The sequence below is a fragment of the Coregonus clupeaformis genome, chromosome 15, assembly GCF_020615455.1.
Source record: "Coregonus clupeaformis isolate EN_2021a chromosome 15, ASM2061545v1, whole genome shotgun sequence".
Classification (NCBI taxonomy): domain Eukaryota; kingdom Metazoa; phylum Chordata; class Actinopteri; order Salmoniformes; family Salmonidae; genus Coregonus; species Coregonus clupeaformis.
In genome coordinates, this window is record NC_059206.1 from 37,175,895 (window position 1) to 37,197,404 (window position 21,510).

Below are 21,510 nucleotides of genomic sequence, written 5' to 3' on the forward strand. Positions count from 1 at the left end.
CCTAAGACATGAGTTCACTTCCTCCCTGAGCTCCTGGCCAATGGAGGGAGAGCTGGAGAGAGACTGGAGGAGAGAGTCAGAAAGGGATTGAGACCACAGGGGGTTGGTGGCACCTTAATTGGGGAGGACGGGCTCGTGGTAATGGATGGAGCGGAATGGTATCAAATACATCAAACACATGGTTTCCATGTGCTTGATGCCATTCCATTTGCGGCGTTCCAGACATTATTATGAGCCGTCCTCCCCTCAGCAGCCTCCACTGATTGAGACATGTAATAAATGCAATAAATACATGTACATTTCATTGGTTGAGGTGTTGTTTATCCCTATTGAAAAGAGTATGCTATTGTCATTTTAATGTAGTTATACCACCAATAATTGATAACTGGTAATGGATATATAATCAAACTTCTATATAGTAATATGATTGATATAGTAAAAGACATCCTATTGATATTAGCTTGAAAAACTATCTATAGGCTATGTAATAACTGATCAACCAAGCATACATGGCATTCCAGGTACGTTGGAGTAACCTGGTTCAACAGAAATGTTCCAGAGAGTACCGTAATGAGACAACTTTCAGTCGCTACTGGAGAGACCCGTGCTCTCTCACGTGTAACACTCCAGCTGGTCGTAACAATACTTTCACTGCCCTATGAGACCGAGAGAGGGAGGAAAGGGTGAGGGGGTGTGCTTCAGCCAGGTACCTATCTGGCTACACTACGATAGATTGTGAAACATTTTCCATGTTCTCTGATGGTACAGTGACACTGGGACTAATAACTCTACTTGATGACAGAATGAGTTAGGCCCTAGGGTGTCAAATGGAGGAGTGAGTGACGTACATACAGTGGTGTGAAAAGGTGTTTGCCCCCTTCCTGATTTCTTATTTGTTTGCCTGTTTGTCACACTTAAATGTTTCAGATCATCAAACAGATTTAAATATTAGTCAAAGATAACAGTATGAAAATGTATGCACTCACTAACTGTAAGTCGCTCTGGATAAGAGCGTCTGCTAAATGACTAAAATGTAAACGTAAAATGCAGTTTTGAAATGAAGGTTGTTATTATTAAGGGAAAACAAAATCCAAACCCACATGGCCCTGTGTGAAAAAGTGATTGCCCCCTACAACCTAATAACTGGTTGGGCCACCCTTAGCAGCAACAACTGCAATCAAGCATTTGCGATAACTTGCAATGAGTCTTTTACAGCGCTGTGGAGGAATTTTGGCCCACTCATCTTTGCAGAATTGTTGTAATTCAGCCACATTGGAGGGTTTGAGAGCATGAACTGCCTTTTTAAGGTCATGCCACAGCATCTCAATAGGATTCAGGTCAGGACTTTACTAGGCCACTCCAAAGTTTTTCTTCAGCCATTCAGAGGTGGACTTGCTGGTGTGTTTTGGATCATTGTCCTGCTGCAGAACCCAAGTTCGCTTCAGTTTGAGGTCACGAACAGATGGCCGAACATTCTCCTTCAGGATTTTTTGGTAGACAGCAGAATTCATGGTTCCATTTATCACAGTCTTCCAGGTCCTGAAGCAGCAAAACAGGCCCAGACCATCACACTACCACCACCATATTTTACTGTTGGTATGATGTTATTTTTCTGAAATGCGGTGTTACTTTTACGCCAGATGTAATGGGGGACACACCTTCCAAAAAGTTCAACTTTTGTCTCGTCAGTCCAGAGTATTTTCCCAAAGGTCTTGGGGATCATCAAGATGTTTTCTGGCAAAAACGAGACGAGCCTTAATGTTATTTTTGCTCAGCAGTGGTTTTCGTCTTGGAACTCTGCCATGCAGGCCATTTTTTCCCAGTCTCTTTCTTATGGTGAAGTCATGAACACTGACCTTAACTGTGGCAAGTGAGGCCTGCAGCTCTTTGGATGTTGTTGTGGGGTCTTTTGTGACCTCTTGGATGAGTCGTCGCTGCGCTCTTGGGGTAATTTTGGTCGGCCGGCCACTCCTGGGAAGGTTCACCACTGTTCCATGTTTTCGTCATTTGTGGATAATGGCTCTCACTGTGGTTCGCTGGAGTCCCAAAGCTTTAGAAATGGCTTTATAACCTTTTCCAGACTGATGGATCTCAATTACTTTCGTTCTCATTTGTTCCTGAATTTCTTTGGATCTCGGCAAGATGTCTAGCTTTTGAGGATCTTTTGGTCTACTTCACTTTGTCAGGCAGGTCCTATTTAAGTGATTCCTTGATTGAGAACAGGTGTGGCAGTAATCAGCCCTGGGTGTGGCTAGAGGAATTGAACTCAGGTGTGATAAACCACAGTTGAGTTGTGTTATGGGGGGGGGGGCAAACACTTTTCTCACACAGGGCCATGTAGGTTTGGATTTTGTTTTCCCTTAACAATAACAACCTTCATTTCAAAACTGCATTTTGTGTTTACTTGTGTTATCTTTGACTAATATTTAAATTTGTTTGATGATCTGAAACATTTAAGTGTGACAAACATGCAAACAAATAACAAATCAGGAAGGGGGCAAACACTTTTTCAATAGCGCAGTGCCATGGCAGCGCTGTGTTTTGCCAAACAAGACCTTATCCCACCGTGTCCTTGTCTCTGACCTATGTGGCTTTGTGCCAGGCGGCTTAAGGTACTGGGGACTGAGGGGTGGCGTAACAAGCCTTAGCAGGCCACCTCACACAGGGACAGCCTGGCCAGGATCAGGGCAGCAGAGTTGACCGTGTTCTCCCGTCCCTGGTCCAGCAGTGTCAACAGGCTGGTCAAGACCTGCCCAAACACAGCCTGGTCTCTCAGTAGCCACCCACGCCCAGCCGAGCACTTAGCCTGAGCGAGAGGGATGATTCAAGACAGAGATGGTTACTGGTAAGGCTGTCCCACACATACACTTTCACACACACCGCTCTCTCTCACACACGCCAAAGAGGCTAAGGCACCAGCAGCATTCATCACAATGTATGGATCATCTCTGGTTAGGAGTTGCCCTAGAGTTCCAACCAAGGCTGTTGCTGCCCTTTGGAGCCATGGCCTGCAGCTGCTGCACAACCTCCTCTCTTTCCACCAGGACTCCAAGAAGATAGGCTGCAGTACTGCAAAGCCAGAATGAGCAGGGGGACAATAACATTAACCACCGGTCAGGAGTTGTCACATTGTAAAGCCTGACATTAATATGCTTTAGAGATTTACGTATGTGCGTCTCAGAACCATGGTTATACAGATTACAAACAGTAGCAGTATACATTATTATTTTTAGTAGTCATATTAAACTCAGGCATAGTCAAGGGCAGCCAGCCTCCATATCACTTATTTGTGTGACATGGGTCAGGACATCAATTGTCATGAGCTGTATTATTTCAGGATTTTAATGCCTTTTGGGGTTAAAAGGGAGTCTAAGTTATGATTGCCTGTGTAACTTTCCATACAGATGCAGTGTCCTACAATAATAAACATTGGTGCTGAGTGAGAGTTGTGGCTCAAACACAGACATTTGAAATCCATAAAGGCTGTCCATTAAGTAAATCATAGTCCAGTTAAATATCCACTGTGCTCAGGTACGCAAAATTATTGCAAAGAAAGCATTGCAATCCGTCCGTTAGCACTCCGGTAACACCATTCGAGCCTCTGGGCAAATTGTAACTCAACTAAGATAGACTTCTGTGACATTTTCTAGTAGCAGTCGCAGTGTTTCTCCCCCCCCACAATTTTTTTTTTTTATACCGCCATTTCAGATAGGCTCTAATTCAATATAGTGAGGGTTTCTCACTCCTCTGCCTGGGTTGGGTTCGCTTGGGGAATGTGAAAGAGAGGGGGGGGATAAACGTCACAGGCTGGCTCCTTACGCTCCTATCTCTTGTCCCAGAGAGGTGCACAGTCCCAGACACTGATCACCATGGTGACTTTGGCTACAGGTTATTCATTCCCTTTTACTTAGACACGCCTACAAATAAATGTAGGCAATAGCCTACATTTTCAAGAAGTAACAATCTAATTTTACAAGCTCCACAGTAAATTCCATTTCATAAATATAAAGTGCATTCAGAAAGTATTCAGACCCCTTGACTTCTTCCACATTTTGTTACATAACAGCCTTATTCTAAAATGAATTAAAATTGTTTTTTCCCCCTCATCAATCTACACACAATATCCCATAAGGACAAAGCAAAAACAGGTTTAGAAATGTTTGCTAATGTATTAAAAATAAAAAACTGAAATATTACATGTAAATAAGTATTCAGACCCTTTACTCAGTACTTTGTTGAAGCACCTTTGGCAGCGATTACAGCCTTGAATCTTCTTGGGTATGATGCTACAAGCTTGGCACACCTGTATTTGGGGAGTTTCTCCCATTCTTCTCTGCAGATCGCTCAAGCTCTGTCAGGATGGATGGGGAGCGTCGCTGCACAGCTATTTTCAGGTCTCTACAGAGATGTTCGAGCGGGTTCAAGTCCAGGCTCTGGCTGGGCCACTCAAGGCCATTCAGACTTGTCCCGAAGCCACTCCTGTGTTGTCTTGGCTGTGTGCTTAGGGACCTTCACCCCAGTCTGAGGTCCTGAGTGCTCAGGAATAAGTAGGTTTTCATCAAGGATCTCTCTGTACTTTGCACCGTTCATCTTTGCCTCGATCCTGACTAATCTCCCATTCCCTGCCGCTGAAAAACATGCCACCACCATTCTTCACCGTAGGGGGGGTGCCGAGGAGTGGCATCCGTCTGGCCACTCTACCATAAAGGCCTGATTGGTGGAGTGCTGCAGAGATGGATGTCCTTCTGGAAGGTTCTCCCATCTCCACAGAGGAACTCTGGAGCTCTGTCAGTGACCATCGGGTTCTTGGTCACCTCACTGACCAAGGCCCTTCTCCCCCAATTGTTCAGTTTGGCCGGGCAGCCAGCTCTAGGAAGAGTCTTGGTGGTTCCAAACTTCTTCCATTTAAGAATGATGGAGGCCACTGTGTTCTTGGGGACCTTCAATGCTGTAGACATTTTTTGATACCCTTCCCCAGATCTGTGCCTCGACACAATCCTGTCTCTGAGCTCTATGGACAATTCCGTCGACCTCATTGCTTGGTTTCTGCTCTGACATGCACTGTCAACTGTGGGACCTCATATAGACAGGTGTGTGCCTTTCCAAATCATGTCCAATCAATTGAATTTACCACAAGTGGACTCCAAACAAGTTGTAGAAACGTCTCAAGGATGATCAATGGAAACAGGATGCACCTTAGCTCAATTTCGAGTCTCATAGCAAAGGGTCTGAATACTTAAGCAAATAAGGTCTCTTTTTTTATTTTGTATAAATTACAAACATTTCTAAAAACCCATTTTCACTTTGTCATTATGGGGTATTGTGTGTAGATTGATGAGGAAAACAATGTATTTCATACATTTTTGAATAAGGCTGTAACGTAACAAAATGTGGAAAAGGTCAAGGGGTCTGAATACTTTCCGAATGCACTGTATCTAAATGAACAACCAACATCAAATGTGTGAAAAACTGACATTTTTGAGGTGTCATACCATGAGGGTCCCCTAAACTCCCACAACAGCCATACATCCATGTGAAACATTTTATTTAATTTTACAGTTATCCCAAACTTTAGTCTTTATTCTGATTAATGCTTTTTCTTCACAAAAAAAGAAGAAAGAAAAAAGACACCCAATGGTCCAAACTCTCCCTCCCTCTAAACTCCCCCCCTCTCTATGACAAAGAGAATAGTGGGGTGGTAAAACAATTCAGTGCAGTGTTATGAACCAGTCTACATACATAAAAAACAATCAACGTGTGTAGCATGTATTACATCTGCTTGTGACATGCTTTATCTGCGAGTGTTTGTCAGGATTCATCATCATCATCATCATCATCACCTAAGACACAACAGGAAGACTAATGCCACGTTCAAGACAACTGGGAACTCAGAAAAAACTAGCGCAGACTGGGGGAAATCATTTTGAACGGTCATTCAACTCAGAATTCCAAGTCAGAAACTCTGGCATCTTTCTAGAGCTCCAACTTTCCGACCTGAAGATCACCGACGTCATGATTTGACCTCGGCTATTTCCGAAATTCCCAGTTGTCTTGAAAGCACCATAATCTCGTTCCCAGACACTTCTGCCCAAATGTGCGAAGAGCCTGGTGGACCAACGCTTCAAACCTCGCCTTCGTTAGCCAACACAGAAAGACCGGAAGAAACTCCCGGCGCATAGGCATTGGCTTAATCTACCAACCAATCATCTACAACGCCTTCCCCCTAATCCTTCCCTGTACGCTAGCACACCACAAGCACAGAGCCACGCCTCGCAGTCGTGCGACTCACTAAAATGAAACTACAAATACTTTACTCAGTAAGGTCACTCCCATAGAATGCTATGGTCACAACCACTAAGGCCAACCTCGAATCGTTGATGTACCAGGCTTATATGCACTGTTCACAATAGCCTGTGGAAGAGGTTACAGGAAGACAAACTTTGAGCAGGTGTGCATGAATAGTACACTGAGGAGATGATCTGGAAAATGTATTATTTAATCTACGATCACTTGGACATAGAACCGATATCTCTTTAATGACTGACGTGTAGAAAACAAAACGAATTCGGGCCATTTCATACAATCCCAAGAACAAACTGACAGCCTGTCCAATGGCCAACCTGGGTTTTCAAGTTGTTCCCAGGACATCCCTCAAATGTTAGCGACAGGAACTGTGTTTGTGAGCATCTGGAACAGCAACAGAACCGATCGCATCAAGAGACAGATTAATTCTGGGATGTTCAACACAGGAAAGTAACAATGCCTCTACAAGTGATCAAGTTCAAAAATCAATAACCCCTTCTCACCCCTTCCCAAAAACAACGGGATAAAATAATAATAATACACAGAACAAAAGCACCCTCCCCCCAATGTTCACCACTTCATCTATATCCTTCAGTCCATAATGGCAGCACACACAATACTGCTAGTGTGAAACAGCACAGTAAATCTATCTGATGTATGTTGGTCTTGGAGCATGACAGGGAGGTGGCTGAGTATGTGCACCAAAGTTCCAAGAGGGAGTAGTAGTACAGTGAAAAGGTCCATGTCCCATTGTACCAGGTGAACAGCAGGCACTGTCGTCCTTATATTCCTGTGAGTAAGGAGAAAGCTGATGACAACTAATCAATTGCAGTCCAAAAGAAGAACGGACAGTTTCATCTGTGTGACCTCTTCTTACTCAAACATACAAATCCATAGCAGCAGGTAGAGCTTCAGGAGGATCTCCCTCTCCAAAAAAAAGCAAGTTATGGAGATTTGTCAGTTCTATGAAATGGTTGTAGGGATTTTTATTTTATTTTATTTTTCTCTTCCCACCCTATCAACCAACCAACATTATCCTCTGTCATTAGTCTCTGTCAGAAGATTTTTTTCCTTTGCACTTCATTCCCAATCTTCCCCCAATTCCCCAATCCTGGTGGTTGATCCAGAGATCATCGCTCAGGTTCAGACTCCAGGGCTAGGACCCTCTTGCGCTCACGGCACTGCTTCTTGTGGGCTGGCCAATCCCTCTGCTGGCATTGGGAGCCACAGTAGCGAGCCACCTGACAGCGGCCACAGATGTTGAACTCTCTAAGCTGTGGGCAGATGGAATACTAAATCAAATTGGTGGAAAGACACATGTATGGGTTTTGTGACACTGTACTTCAGCACTCCCTTCCCTAGAGTGAGTATATGGAGTGTGAAAATAACCGAAGAAAACAGAATATATGGGTACGTACTCTCCTCTCGATGAGCGAGCAGGGTGGGTAGTGACACTCGTAGTAAGTACAGGAGCACTCCTCCTCCTCCACCAGCTCTCCGTTAGCGTTGTAGTAGCGGGTACGACTGAGCTCCAGGTACTGCTCCTCTACGGGGTCAGCTGGTACCTGCTGGATGGCCAGCCAGTACAGAGACTGCTCTCTACAGGGGGAGAAAAAAAGACCAGTTAAAAAAGGTATGTTATGACAAGTGAAACATTTAAAATGGACAAGTAATACCAGGCCAAGTCTGAATAACCTAGTCTTTTCTTAATATTATGTTGTATTTTCCTCAGTAAAAAGAAGTGATGAGTACTAGAAGAGTGGAATATACAGTTGAAGTCGGAAGTTTACATACACCTTAGCCAAATACATTTCAACTCAGTTTCACAATTCCTGACATTTAATCCTAGTAAAAATTCCCTGTCTTATGTCAGTTAGGATCACCACTTTATTTTAAGAATGTGAAATGTCAGAATAATAGTAGAGAATGATTTATTTCAGCTTCCCACAATAATTTGGGTGAATTTTGGCCCATTCCTCCTGACAGAGCTGGTGTAACTGAGTCAGGTTTGTAGGCCTCCTTCCTCGCACACGCCTTTTCAGTTCTGCCCAAAAATGTTCTATAGGATTGAGGTCAGGGCTTTGTGATGGCCACTCCAATACCTTGACTTTGTTGTCCTTCAGCCATTTTGCCACAACTTTGGAAGTATGCTTGGGGTCCATTTGGAAGACCCATTTGCAACCAAGCTTTAACTTCCTGACTGTTGTCTTCAGATGTTGCTTCAATACAGTGAGGGAAAAAAAGTATTTGATCCCCTGCTGATTTTGTACGTTTTCCCACTGACAAAGAAATTATCAGTCTATAATTTTAATGGTAGGTTTATTTGAACAGTGAGAGACAGAATAACAACAACAAAAATCCAGAAAAGCGCATGTCAAAAATGTTATAAATTGATTTGCATTTTAATGAGGGACCCCCTCTCAATCAGAAAGATTTCTGTCTCCCAGGTGTCTTTTATACAGGTAACGAGCTGAGATTAGGAGCACACTCTTAAAGGGAGTGCTCCTAATCTCAGTTTGTTACCTGTATAAAAGACACCTGTCCACAGAAGCAATCAATCAATCAGATTCCAAACTCTCCACCATGGCCAAGACCAAAGAGCTCTCCAAGGATGTCAGGGACAAGATTGTAGACCTACACAAGGCTGGAATGGGCTACAAGACCATCGCCAAGCAGCTTGGTGAGAAGGTCACAACAGTTGGTGCGATTATTCGCAAATGGAAGAAACACAAAAGAACTGTCAATCTCCCTCGGCCTGGGGTTCCATGCAAGATCTCACCTCGTGGAGTTGCAATGATCATGAGAACAGTGAGGAATCAGCCCAGAACTACACAGGAGGATCTTGTCAATGATCTCAAGGCAGCTGGAACCATAGTCACCAAGAAAACAATTGGTAACACACTACGCCGTGAAGGACTGAAATCCTGCAGCGCCCGCAAGGTCCCCCTGCTCAAGAAAGCACATATACAGGCCCGTCTGAAGTTTGCCAATGAACATCTGAATGATTCAGAGGAGAACTGGGTGAAAGTGTTGTGGTCAGATGAGACCAAAATGGAGCTCTTTGGCATCAACTCAACTCGCCGTGTTTGGAGGAGACATGCTGCCTATGACCCCAAGAACACCATCCCCACCGTCAAACATGGAAGTGGAAACATTATGCTTTGGGGGGGGTTTTCTGCCAAGGGGAAAGGACAACTTCACTGCATCAAAGGGACGATGGACGGGGCCATGTACCGTCAAATCTTGGGTGAGAACCTCCTTCACTCAGCCAGGGCATTGAAAATGGGTCGTGGATGGGTATTCTAGCATGACAATGACCCAAAACACATGGCCAAGGCAACAAAGGAGTGGCTCAAGATGAAGCACATTAAGGTCCTGGAGTGGCCTAGCCAGTCTCCAGACCTTAATCCCATAGAAAATCTGTGGAGGGAGCTGAAGGTTTGAGTTGCCAAACGTCAGCCTCGTAACCTGGAGAAGATCTGCAAAGAGGACTGGGACAAAATCCCTCCTGAGATGTGTGCAAACCTGGTGGCCAACTACAAGAAACGTCTGACCTCTGCGATTGCCAACAAGGGTTTTGCCACCAAGTACTAAGTCATGTTTTGCAGGGGGGTCAAATACTTATTTCCCTCATTAAAATGCAAATCAATTTGTAACATTTTTGACATGCGTTTGTTGTTATTCTGTCTCTCACTGTTCAAATAAACCTACCATTAAAATGTTTGATCATTTCTTTGTCTGTGGGCAAACATACAAAATCAGCAGGGGATCAAATACTTTTTGCCCCTCACTGTATATCCACATAATTTTCCTTCCTCATGATGCCATCTATTTTGTGAAGTGCACCAGTCCCTCCAGCAGCAAAGCACCCCCACAGCATGATGCTGCCACCCCGTGCTTCACGGATGGGATGGTGTTCTTCGGCTTGCAAGTTCCCCCCTTTTCCTCTAAACATAACGATGGTCATTATGGCCAAACAGTTCTGTTTTTGTTTAATCAGACCAGACGACATTTCTCCAAAAAGTACGATCTTTGTCCCCATGTGCAGTTGCAAACCGTAGTCTGGCTTTTTTATGGCGGTTTTGGAGCAGTGACTTCTTCCTTGCTGAGCGGCCTTTCAGGTTATGTCGATATAGGACTCGTTTTACTGTGGATATACATACTTTTGTACCCGTTTCCTCCAGCATCTTCACAAGGACCTTTGCTGTTGTTCTGGGATTGATTAGCACTTTTCGCACCAAAGTACGTTCATCTTTAGGAGACAGAACGCATCTCCTTCCTGAGCGGTATGACAGCTGCGTGGTCCCATGGTGTTTATACTTGCGTACTATTGTTTGTACAGATGAACGTGGTACCTTCAGGCGTTTGGAAATTGCTCCCAAGGATGTACCAGACTTGCCGAGGTTTACCATTTTTTTCAGAGGTCTTGGCTGATTTCTTTTGATTTTCCTATGATGTCAAGCAAAGAGGCACTGAGTTTGAAGCTAGGCCTTGAAATACATCCACAGGTACACCTCCAATTGACTCAAATGATGTCAATTAGCCTATCAGAAGCTTCTAAAGCCATGATATCATTTTCTGGAATTTTCCAAGCTGTTTAAAGGCACAGTCAATTTAGTGTATTTACATTTCTGACCCACTGGAATTGTGATACAGTGAATTATAAGTGAAATCTGTCTGTAAACAATTGTTGGAAAAATTACTTGTGTCATGCACAAAGTAGATGTCCTAACTGACTTGCCAAAACTATAGTTTGTTAACAAGAAATGTGTGTAGTGGTTGAAAATCGAGTTTTAATGACTCCAACCTAAGTGTATGTAAACTTCCGACTTCAACTGTAGCTATAGTAATTGTAGTGGAGAAGTGCATAGCTGTAATACCTTTGCTTGCTGGAGATTTCCTCTGGTTTGGGGCTCCAACCCACAGGGACCAGTCGCAGGTTGTCCAGACGGTTATCGACTGTTACAGAGTTTATGTGGACTACTTGGAAGCTGGGAGCAATGCCTCCTCTGTGTTTCTCCCTGGATAAACATTCAAATCGCCTTATGACTCAACCAGTCTACCAGCATCACACACAAAATATGAAGCATGCCATTTGTTTGATAAAGGCAAAAAGCTGCCCTAACCGACAGACTATGAGGATGTATTGTATTTAGGAGCAGATTGTGGGGATGGGACACCAACTCACCAGAGCAGCTCGTGCAGTGGCCTGCCAGCCCAGCGCCCTTTGCCAATGTCGAAGGCATAAGCAAAGATCTTTGCCCCATTTCCGTCTGCATCTACCTCCATGCGTGCCTGTAAAATATGGTGACATTTATTCATCCATCCCTGGCCTCATAGTCAAGAAAAGTCCAGTTGTTTTTACCAGGGCCAGGATAGCGTGGGAATGGTCTGACTAGAATGACCCTTACAAAACCGCCTCATAAATCCCCACCCTCTTACCTCGAAAGCATAGTTCTCCACCAATGGTATGTCCTGTTCATCGATAAGTGTGTACTTTGTCTGAAAAAAGAATGGACAGTTATTGCCACCTGTAATGTGGGTTTACACTATTATTGTGTGGGATTAAAAGCAAGGGGGCAAGATTACAACAATGAGGTGTGTGAGATGACACCATATCAGATGACCTGATGTGATGGTATAATCAAGACCTTGAGTCAAGTTAAATTTGCTTTGAGTACGTTAGCAATCATGAAACACAGAAGCCTTTTGAGAAAACATAGCTATCACACTGGCTGGCATGCAAAAGCACAGCACTGTGGTGTTGGACTATTATATACGGTCTCTAGATGGACTAATGTTCCGTCCCTCCATAACACGTGATATGTCCAAGTGGTTCTCATTTCTACATGTGACATTTCATTGTTTACCAACTGTTCTCTAGTCTAGTGTTACAACTATTCTAGGTAAAAACATGAGGACCCGCAAATAATCATGTCACTGTTCAAATTCGTCAGGTAAAAATGTTGTTTGACGTAGCTAGCCTAAACAAAATACTAGCTACATGTCAATAATAATGGCACATAGGAGACGAAGTTTGTCAGCCTTCAAAATGTAAAGATAAAAATAAGCTAGTTCAAAATATACCGTAGTTAGCCAAAACACCAGCTAACAAACGTTACTTGAGAGTTGTCATGCCGGTGCTCAGTCACGTTGCAAGGGGTTTCTGGATAGAGCGTGGCAATGGCTTCCTACTACTTCACTAGCCAGGGTCGCCAGTTAACTACATCACAATTGCTTGACCGTTAGTGAAGTGTGCATTTGGAGGCCAGGATATTTTTTTCTTTTTTAACATTGACCCATGCCATCGTTGCGTCCATAAATTAGTTAGTTAGGTACGAACGTCGGTTAAATGTAACTAGCTTCAGCATGGCTAGCTAATTAATGTAGGCTTGTTCTGGGCGGCTTCGTGAGAAAACGAATTCAGCTTAACATTTACATTAGGCCACCTAGATTTCTAAAAAGATCCACGACTTATGTCCGTCCGTTTTCCATATTAAAATATATTCGATTTCAACGAGCCATTTTGTAAGAGCTTTTGTGATCCCCTCCCCTTCTTGTCGCACATGGCAGCCCTCGGATCCAGCTCACCTTCCCGGCCACACGGCCAAGTCGAACAATCCCGAGCTTGAAATCCGACATTGGAAGTGCGGTCGATCAAGGGGCGAAATGTAAAAACAGGTGAGGCGATCTACTCGTTTAAAAGTCGTCAGGGCGACCCCCCAGAACCGACTTACTGCCAGTTCGGTTAAATAGGGTCAATCGATGCCCGAATCTGGTCCTCCCCACACCGCTGGCGTAGAAGAAAGCCAGGCAAGATTTTGGGGAGGGTACGAAGAAGCTAAACATTTTTCAACCACTAAGAATACAGTTTCGTAAACCTTCAGTCCAATCCAAAAAAGCGTTACAAATTTTGCGTTCTTAATCTCTTGACGTAAAGGCGTCCGATCCGATTTTCCAATCAAAGACGGTGATTTCTTTGGAGCACCACCCATTTCTCTACTGACGCAATCACGTTTCTATTGTTTCTTCCTGTGTACTCCGACAGTGATCTGTTATTTTAGCGCGAAAACAGCAGGGTAGGATTGCCGGGTGCCAGACAGGGGTAGCCCATGGATGGAACAAACCTTGGATGGCCGCTGCCATGTCCTATGTGATTTTAATCCCTGTTAGATTTAGAGTAGATATTCGAGTCAGAGTAGATTTCTACACTCTGTTTCATGTGTTTTCCGTTATTTAGTTCAGCGGTTGTCAAACCTCTCCTCGGGGACCCCCAGACGCTTCACAATTTTGTTGTAGTCCTGGACTAATTGACTTTATTCTGATTCACCTAGTCAAGGGCTTGATGATTAGTTGACCATTTGAACCAGGTGTGCTAGCTGTGGAATAGCTCAAATACATGGAAGGGGAGGGGGAGGGGGTTACCCAAGGAGAGGTTTGAGAAACCCAGATTTAGCTGTTTTGTTTAGTTGTTGTTGGCCCTCAACCACCTGTCTGGATGAAATATTGTTTCCTCCTTCAAAATAATTGTATTTGTATTTTTTAATGCGACTTTTTATCCCCCTTTCCCTTTGTGTGTCTTATTTCTGGCAAGGGAAATGTATCTCTGAAATTGCACTTTAAATACATTTGATATTCCTTTATTTAGGCCTAAAATCCATTACATAAGTCTATCTGTTTACGTTCTGACAGGTATTTCATATTAAAACCTATTCGATGCCAGCCATCGCCTATCTCAACGATCCATTTTAGATCAGGGCTACAACCCTTAGCCCCGATTTACTGCCAGTTTGGTTAAATAGGATTAACCGTTGCCCGATTCTTGGTCCTCCCCACGCGCTAACAAACCTCCGCGATACCGCTGGCGTAGAAGAAAACGAGGCAAGAGTTGGGGGAGGGACGAAGAGGCTAAACATTTTTCAACCAATGAAAATACAGTTTTGAAAACCTTCTGTCCAATCCCCAAAAACGTTACATATTTTGCGTTCTTAATTCTCTTGACTTAAAGGTGTCCGATTCGATTCTCCAATCAAAGACGGGGATTTCTTTGGAGCGCCACCAATTTCTCTCCTGACGCCATCATGTTTCCATTGCGTCTTCATGTGTACTTCGACAGTCATCTGTAATTTAAGGGCGAAACAGAAGCTGTAGGATTTCCGGGTACCAGGCACTAGTACCCCATGGATGGAACAACCGTTGGATGGCCCCTGCCCTGTTTTGTGATTGTAGAGTAGGCCTAGATATTCGATTCATACACTGATTCAGGTGTTCTGCATTATTTAGTGCAGTGGTTCTCAAACCTAGACGTTTCGCAATTTTGTTGTAGCCCTGAACTAACTCCTGATTCGCCTAGTCAAGAGCTTGATGATTTGTTGACAATTTCAAACAGGTGTGCTAGCTGTGGAATAGTTAAAATACATGGATCGGCTGGGAGTCCCCGAGGAGTCATGTTTCCTCCTTCAAAATTAAACTGTTTTTATCCCCCTTTCCCTTTTTGTGCATTTCATTTCTGCCAAGGGAAATGCATCTCTGAAATTGCACTTTAAATACATTTGATTTTATGTTTATTTAGGCCTAATTAAAATGGCCAAAAGGGCTAGGCATAGGCTATAAACCTAGATTAGCCTACACATTTACTGTGGGGTTTACACTACGCAATTTACTTTATAAACTGTTCTAAATACCGCGTTGACGTCCAGGTGGAAACTCGGGACCTCCGAGTTAAAATGAACGTAAATTATTTGCATAGAGCTTCCTATTGGTTGATTTGGATACTTCCCAAATCAGAAACTCCGGGTAGTCCTATCAGAGTTTCGGACATGAAGTGAACGACCTCCAATATCATCAGTCATGTGCATATTGCTGCATTTAGAAACAACTGGGAACTCGGAGATCTCTGACTTTAGTGCGTTCAAGACAACTGGGACTCGGAAAAAAAACATGCACAGACTTTGAATGGTCCTCCAATTCAGAATTGCAAGTCAGAAACTTGGACATGTTGCCGCTTTCAAAACAACTGGGAACTCAAATCGTGGCGTCAGTGATTTTCAGGTCGGAGCTATAGAAAGAGGCCCGAGTTCCCGTGTTGGAATTCTGAGTTGGATGACCGTTCAAATCGATTTTTCCCAGTCTGAGCTCGTATTTTTCCGAGTTCCCAGTTGTTTTGAACGCGGCACAAGAGTCTCAAACTAAACTGTCATCATTGGCATATAGGCGTAGCCTATACCATTTCAGGATAGCCGAGGCTAAATCTAGGCCTATTTTTAAAAATAATTATACAATATTAAAATACATAGCCCCAACTATTGTTGGACTATTTAGCCTATACTAAACTATAATAAATGTAAAGCTAAAAGATCATGTAGGTTTTCTAACGGAAAGCTAAAAGATCATGTAGGTTTTCTGAGAGTGTGAGACGTCATTGGTCCCAGATTACAGTCTGTTTCAAGAGGAGATTCACGTCAGTCGGTAATTCAGATATAATGTCCATACAGTCGTCCTCCTCCCCCTCCCCCTCCTCCTCGTCTTTACATTTAAAAAAAATGTTAATTGTAAAGTATTTTTATAATGTATTTTTCGTTATGTGTCGGACTAGCTGTCGCCATTGGCGTCGGCTAATGGGGATCCTATTAAATAAAATAAAATAAATGTAAGCCTACAATTCGACTAGAGAGGGTCATCCAGGCTCTGTCATAGCCGGCCGCGACCGGGAGACCCATGGGGCGGCGTACAATTGGCCAAGCGTCGTCCAGGGTAGGGGAGGGAATGGCCGGCAGGGATGTAGCTCAGTTGGTAGAGCATGGCGTTTGCAACGCCAGTGTTGTTGGTTCGATTCCCACGGGGGGTATGAAAAATAAAATATATAATAAAAAATAAAAGAATAATGTATGCACTCACTAACTGTAAGTCGCTCTGGATACGAGCGTCTGCTAAATGACTAAAATGTAAAATGTCATTGCGATTGAGGATGTTATGAGGTCAAATGACAATATGGAAACACTGTGTCATCTTACAGGTAAAGGAGGTAGCCTAAAAACAATGATGGGCATCTGAACAAAAATCGTTGTCATTGAAACTGACCGCTGTTGCTGCAGATGTTGCTAAACTTGCTTTTCAGCTCTAGTGTCTGTGTTACTTCCGTGTTCATACCTTGATACACCTGTGTTATAACTGCAGTAGATAGGCTACTGAAGCCACCTGTCGCGTTCAATTAGCCTAGTAGGCTTTTTCAGTAGGCTATTTGACGTGCCATGAGCGCGGAGCCAGAATCACGTGATTGAACACCTGTGTCCTTACGAGACGACCCAGACGCTGGAGTGGAAGTTAGAGAAAGTTCGGGAGACATTAATATGGATTTACAACAGCCGATTTTCTTCTCGTTGGATGTACTCCAGCATGAAACTCAATCAGCTAAAGTCGTCTCCGGGTTGTCTGGAAAGGCTGCCGCTACATCAGCGGTGACCACCTCCGACTCAGAATCGGGTATATTCTCAGGTGAATCGGAACTTTGCATGGAACATGAATCAGACCTGGACTGGTTCTGCATCTCCGAGCAGAAACTCATATGCTCGCACTGCGCCATAGTGGGATCCTGCCAGGGCCACACGGTGACACCCCTGGCCAGCAGAGTGACAGCGGTCAGGGTGAGTGCCCAGACTTTTCCTGAAAGGAAATTATCCAGATGTAGTCTCTTGTTGTAATACCATTAGAATATACCACCTATAAATAATACCATGTCCTTTTTGGGCAGTTACATTTAAGCTGCAGCTTGTGCGTCATATGGACCTTTGTCACAGTGAATGGGGCCAGGAGACTTTGTTTACCTAGAGTTAGGAGTGAGAATGCAACAGGCAAACTGAGTATACCGTTGGTTACCTGGGGTACTACAGTACAAAGGACCAGCTGGTTTGTGTTTCGAAAGTGTGTGTTCACATGCCTGGTGGGTGTGTAGGGTGTGCCACACTTTTCCCACACCAGACTGAGGAGTTTCCCCTGTTGATGTCTTGTGGAATGTGAGGAGACAAGAATTTCAAGCTGTTGGGAAGATGCAAGAAGCCTTTCAAAACATTTTCCATACAAGCAGTATCAATTATCATCACTGCTCTTCTATATTATTTTCTATTTCAGGATACACAATTACATGTTGGTGATGGCAGTTCAGCACTACAGGAATAGGCTAATCAGGATAGGAGTCCCTGCTTTTGAAAATGTACCTGATCAGCTCTGTGGTTTTCAAGTCCAACACTAGTCTTTTTCATGCCAGTCACTGAATGTGTGTGTTGTCCTGAACAGAACCAACTGGTTGACATATGTGAGAAAATGCAGCTGCAGGCCAAGCGCATCGAGCTATTTATCAACCAGACCCTGACTGCCAAAGAGCGGGCACTGCAGGTGAGCAGCCCTGTTACACTCACACTCAGTCCCTTATTTGCTTACACTACACACAGCTTCGGAATGGCAAGCTCTACACACAGATATCTAATAGATTCCATCATGTCTTTTTGATGTGTGTCCTATGCCCTCTGCTGTGTGTCTATGCAGGTGGAGGCGAGCGGGGCTCGGGAGCAAGTGGTGGCCCAGGTCAGTGTGGTGAGGGAGGCTGTGGAGGAGGAGGAACAGCGGCTGCTGGAAGCGGTGCAGAGGGAGGAGGAGAGGGTGGAGCAGTGCCTCCTCACCCAGAGAGCCCACTGGGGCCAGGCCCTGGCTATGCTCACACAGACACGCACACGCCTGGTGCACACCCTCACAAACACACCGGACATACAGCTGGCAGTGAGTAAGGGAGATAGGTACAGGTAGGGAGGGAGAGACCAATGATTTATATATACACTAGATGACTAATGGGGGCACTGTGTTGAAGCCACCATGCCTCCATCTTAGCACTCCCCCACCATTGTAACAAATATTTTGGAAGCTATAGAATTGCATTTATTGATGTCTACATTTGTTTTTGCCACATTGATTCTATTACAGTCACCTTAATGCGGCAATCAGCAGTTGAAACAATAACAAAGCGATCTCTCCGCTACTGTTTCGCTAAGAAGCTGAGGGACGGGGCTGGAGAAATGTAACGACTCTCAAATTCATATACAGAGCTATGAATGCAAGGACTGACCGTCCATTATATAAAAATAGTTTTAACTATGTTTTGAGGCTATACAGTGTTTGTTTACATTCACGTTGTTTACAAACATTGGAGTAAAACAAGCTTATATTTTGGGTACTGATGGGGTACGACAGTTGAACTAAGGTCATGAGGCATTTATAAGTTATATTCTTCAAGAATCAATGGGTACATATCATTAATTTAGAAGTCCAAAAACGAATGTAGTTACTGCAGATTGCCCCTTTAATGCATACTTTTACATTATATTCCATACATTCCTATGGAGGACTGCTCTTACTGGGGAGTGCCAATATGGCTGACCGGTGGCTTCAAAGCATCCTAATACATAGCATCAGCAATCCAGGGTGTATATAAAAGATTGAGAGTGACAATAGAGGGTGGGATGCGGGAGTGTATAGATGTGGAAGAAAGAAGGATGGAAAAATAGAAGGGGCGAACAAGAGTGCTGATGGTGGTGCAAACGATGATGATGATGATGGTAATAATGATACACTTGATTGCTGTAAATGATCGTTGACGCTCTCTTGTGTTTCAGACCTCTGGCCAGGAAATAGCTGAGAGGTAAATATTATATTTTGACATGTATTTTTGCCCAACCACTTGGTGAAGCAATCCTGCGTTGTTCATTAGTCAGATTCACATGACTTGCCTCTTGTGTGTGTTTGTGTGTGTATCAGGATTGAGGAGGCAGAGGGGGTGGGTGAGCCTTGTGACACTGACCATCTCAACCTGAACACCAGCTGCAGTGACAGCAAACTCATGAGGGGCCTGTGGGCCAGCGCCATACTGTTGGGGCCAACTGGTAACATAATATAGGCCAGGGCAACCTCTGGTTGTTCAGGAAACAGTAGTTTCAAATAGTTGCAGTTAATAGTGTCTGAACAACTGGCAATAAGTGCTTAATTAATTATGAATAAAAATACACTCTTCTCTTCCCTCTCTCCCTTAAGCTTACGGTTCAGCAAATCTGACATTTGACGAGCGCACCGTCAGCTCCGTACTGTCCCTCTCAGAAGACCTTTGCACTCTGACCTTCCTGCCTAAGCGGTCACGCCAGTCCCCGCCCTACGACCCGGCACGCTTCGACAGCTGGCCCAATGCGCTGGGCACCCTGGCCATCTCCTCCGGCACCCACAGCTGGGTGATTGACGTGGGTGAGAGCGGGGCCTTCAAGGTGGGGGTATGCTACTCCAGCATGGGGCGCAAGGGCTCGGGCAACGACTCCCGCCTCGGCTACAACGTCCAGTCCTGGGTGCTCTCCAAATACGATGGGGACTTCTCCTTCTGCCATGCGGGGAAGAACACGCCCCTGCACGTGGTCCACAAGCCCAAGAGTCTGGGGCTACTCCTGGACTGGCCCAGTCAGACCCTGGTATTTTATGACCCAGACTCCAGGGCCGTGTTGCACTCGGTCAGACACGCTTTTAGTGGCCCGCTGATGCCAGCATTTGCTGTGGCTGACCGCAGTGTCACAATACTGCACTGACCTCTGAAGTACTGTAACTGTCTGTAGTGTCAATTATATAGAATTACGGGTAACACTTTCATAAGGCATATCATATGAGTTGATAATATAACAGTGAAAGGGCTCATTAATGCTTATAACAAGTAGTACTGCATTATACCTGCTGATAAAATTTTACTGAATTACTTATAATATTTGTACATAATACTAATAGAATACTATCAAAGCTTCACAATGTATTTCAATGTAATCAAATTGGCCAAAATTAGGCCCTTATGTCTGTTATTGAAGAGGTATGCAGACAGTTATTTTACGAGAGATATGTTTCTAATTTATTATTTGTTTATTTTAATCTGAAGAAATGATTCTGTAGAGATTTCTGTATGAGTCTGTCGATCAAATTATACAGTAGTCCTAATTTGTCAGTGATGAAGTATGTCCCAAACACTATTCATTTTGGATTTAGGAGTATGCTATTTATATTTCTTATACTGTTATGATCTGATAATCAACTTACTGTAAGTGAAGTGAATGTTTGAGACCTTTTCTATCTTTTAAAGAGACTCCTGTCTGCAGGACTGGTTGATCCAGAAGTTCCTGTCATATGCATACAAATATTGTTGGATTGTCTGATTATATGCAATGAATGTCTCTATTGAAACTCACATCCCACTTTCCATCCATCCCTCTGTGAAAATAAAATTAATGAAATACCAGACGCAATACAGGCGACACAATCTAAAAATGAACAGGAGGGGGCAATGTAGCGTTTGTCATAGTGATGCGCGGGTTGACTCATACCCCACAGTTCCCGCGGTTATATCCGGGCGGGGTGAATAAAGAGAACATCCATAAATGTATAGTTCTTGTGCAATTTATATCTATAGGCTACATATAGGTTTTTCTTTTATTATTTTAGGCTATCTGGCCTAAGCTTTAGGGCCTAACTGAACTGTACACGCACCAAATAACCTACACGCCAATCGCCAAATGCTATTGGGAACGTGCAGAAAAAGTTAGGAAGCAAAACAGACAATGTCAGAGTTTAATTCAATAAGAAATAGCTGCGAAATGGAGCGTTTACAATAAAGAGAAGGGAGGGCCAGAAAAGTAATGCTTGGTAAACATTTGGTGAAATGGTAAAAGAGGATGATAACAGTGGCGGCTATGTTATGTGTGATGATTGTGAGGCTCTACAATTTTCTTTGCTGGGGAACAGGAGTGGAGAAATATGATTTATTTATTTCAGCATCTTGTTTAGTTATTGCATTTTCTCCCTTAGAATATACAGTATAACTTCCTGAAGACTGATGACATCACAGATACATCTTGGGATGTATTCGGTGAACATGTAATGAGTAGAGCCAAGACTGAACGTCTTTGCTCGTTAAAAGAAGCAGAGATGACAGAGACCTTTACCGATGTCAACTAGATTGAAGCATTCATTCTATCATTTATGACGTTATTCTGGTGAACATGGGTTTATTTAGTCTTCTAGGGCAACGTATAATGACAAATGAGAAGCTGCATGTATCTAATAATAGACAAGTTGTAACAAATAGCCTACCAAAATATCGGAAATTATAAGTGGAAACATAGGCCTATCTAAATCAGG

At 43.7% G+C, this 21,510-nt stretch overlaps 2 protein-coding genes across 2 annotated transcripts; one reads left to right on the forward strand and one right to left on the reverse strand.

The window, feature by feature from the left end:
- Window positions 1-6,478: 6,478 nt before the first annotated feature.
- On the reverse strand, window positions 6,479-13,170 carry zmynd19 (zinc finger, MYND-type containing 19). The gene is made up of 6 exons (XM_041898416.2): window positions 12,895-13,170; window positions 11,746-11,805; window positions 11,492-11,598; window positions 11,184-11,324; window positions 7,722-7,902; window positions 6,479-7,577 (listed from the first exon to the last, which is right to left on the reverse strand). The coding sequence occupies exons 1-6, from the start codon at window positions 12,943-12,945 to the stop codon at window positions 7,434-7,436; spliced, it is 684 nt and encodes a 227-aa protein (XP_041754350.1). The 5' UTR covers window positions 12,946-13,170; the 3' UTR covers window positions 6,479-7,433.
- A 3,316-nt stretch (window positions 13,171-16,486) lies between these two features.
- On the forward strand, window positions 16,487-20,751 carry bspry (B-box and SPRY domain containing). Its single transcript, XM_041898410.2, has 6 exons — window positions 16,487-16,946; window positions 17,596-17,694; window positions 17,845-18,075; window positions 18,966-18,991; window positions 19,108-19,232; window positions 19,381-20,751. The coding sequence occupies exons 1-6, from the start codon at window positions 16,653-16,655 to the stop codon at window positions 19,914-19,916; spliced, it is 1,311 nt and encodes a 436-aa protein (XP_041754344.2). The 5' UTR covers window positions 16,487-16,652; the 3' UTR covers window positions 19,917-20,751.
- The last annotated feature ends 759 nt before the right edge of the window (window positions 20,752-21,510 follow it).

Coding starts and splice junctions, on each gene's coding strand:
- zmynd19 (XM_041898416.2), bottom strand. CDS start 12,945: ATGTCGGATTTCAAGCTCGGGATTGTTCGACTTGGCCGTGTGGCCGGG. Junction 11,325..11,491: donor CCACTGCACGAGCTGCTCTG/GTGAGTTGGTGT, acceptor ATGTTTATCCAG/GGAGAAACACAGAGGAGGCA. Junction 7,578..7,721: donor GCTCGCTCATCGAGAGGAGA/GTACGTACCCAT, acceptor ATCTGCCCACAG/CTTAGAGAGTTCAACATCTG.
- bspry (XM_041898410.2), top strand. CDS start 16,653: ATGGATTTACAACAGCCGATTTTCTTCTCGTTGGATGTACTCCAGCAT. Junction 18,992..19,107: donor GGCCAGGAAATAGCTGAGAG/GTAAATATTATA, acceptor TGTGTGTATCAG/GATTGAGGAGGCAGAGGGGG. Junction 19,233..19,380: donor CATACTGTTGGGGCCAACTG/GTAACATAATAT, acceptor CTCTCCCTTAAG/CTTACGGTTCAGCAAATCTG.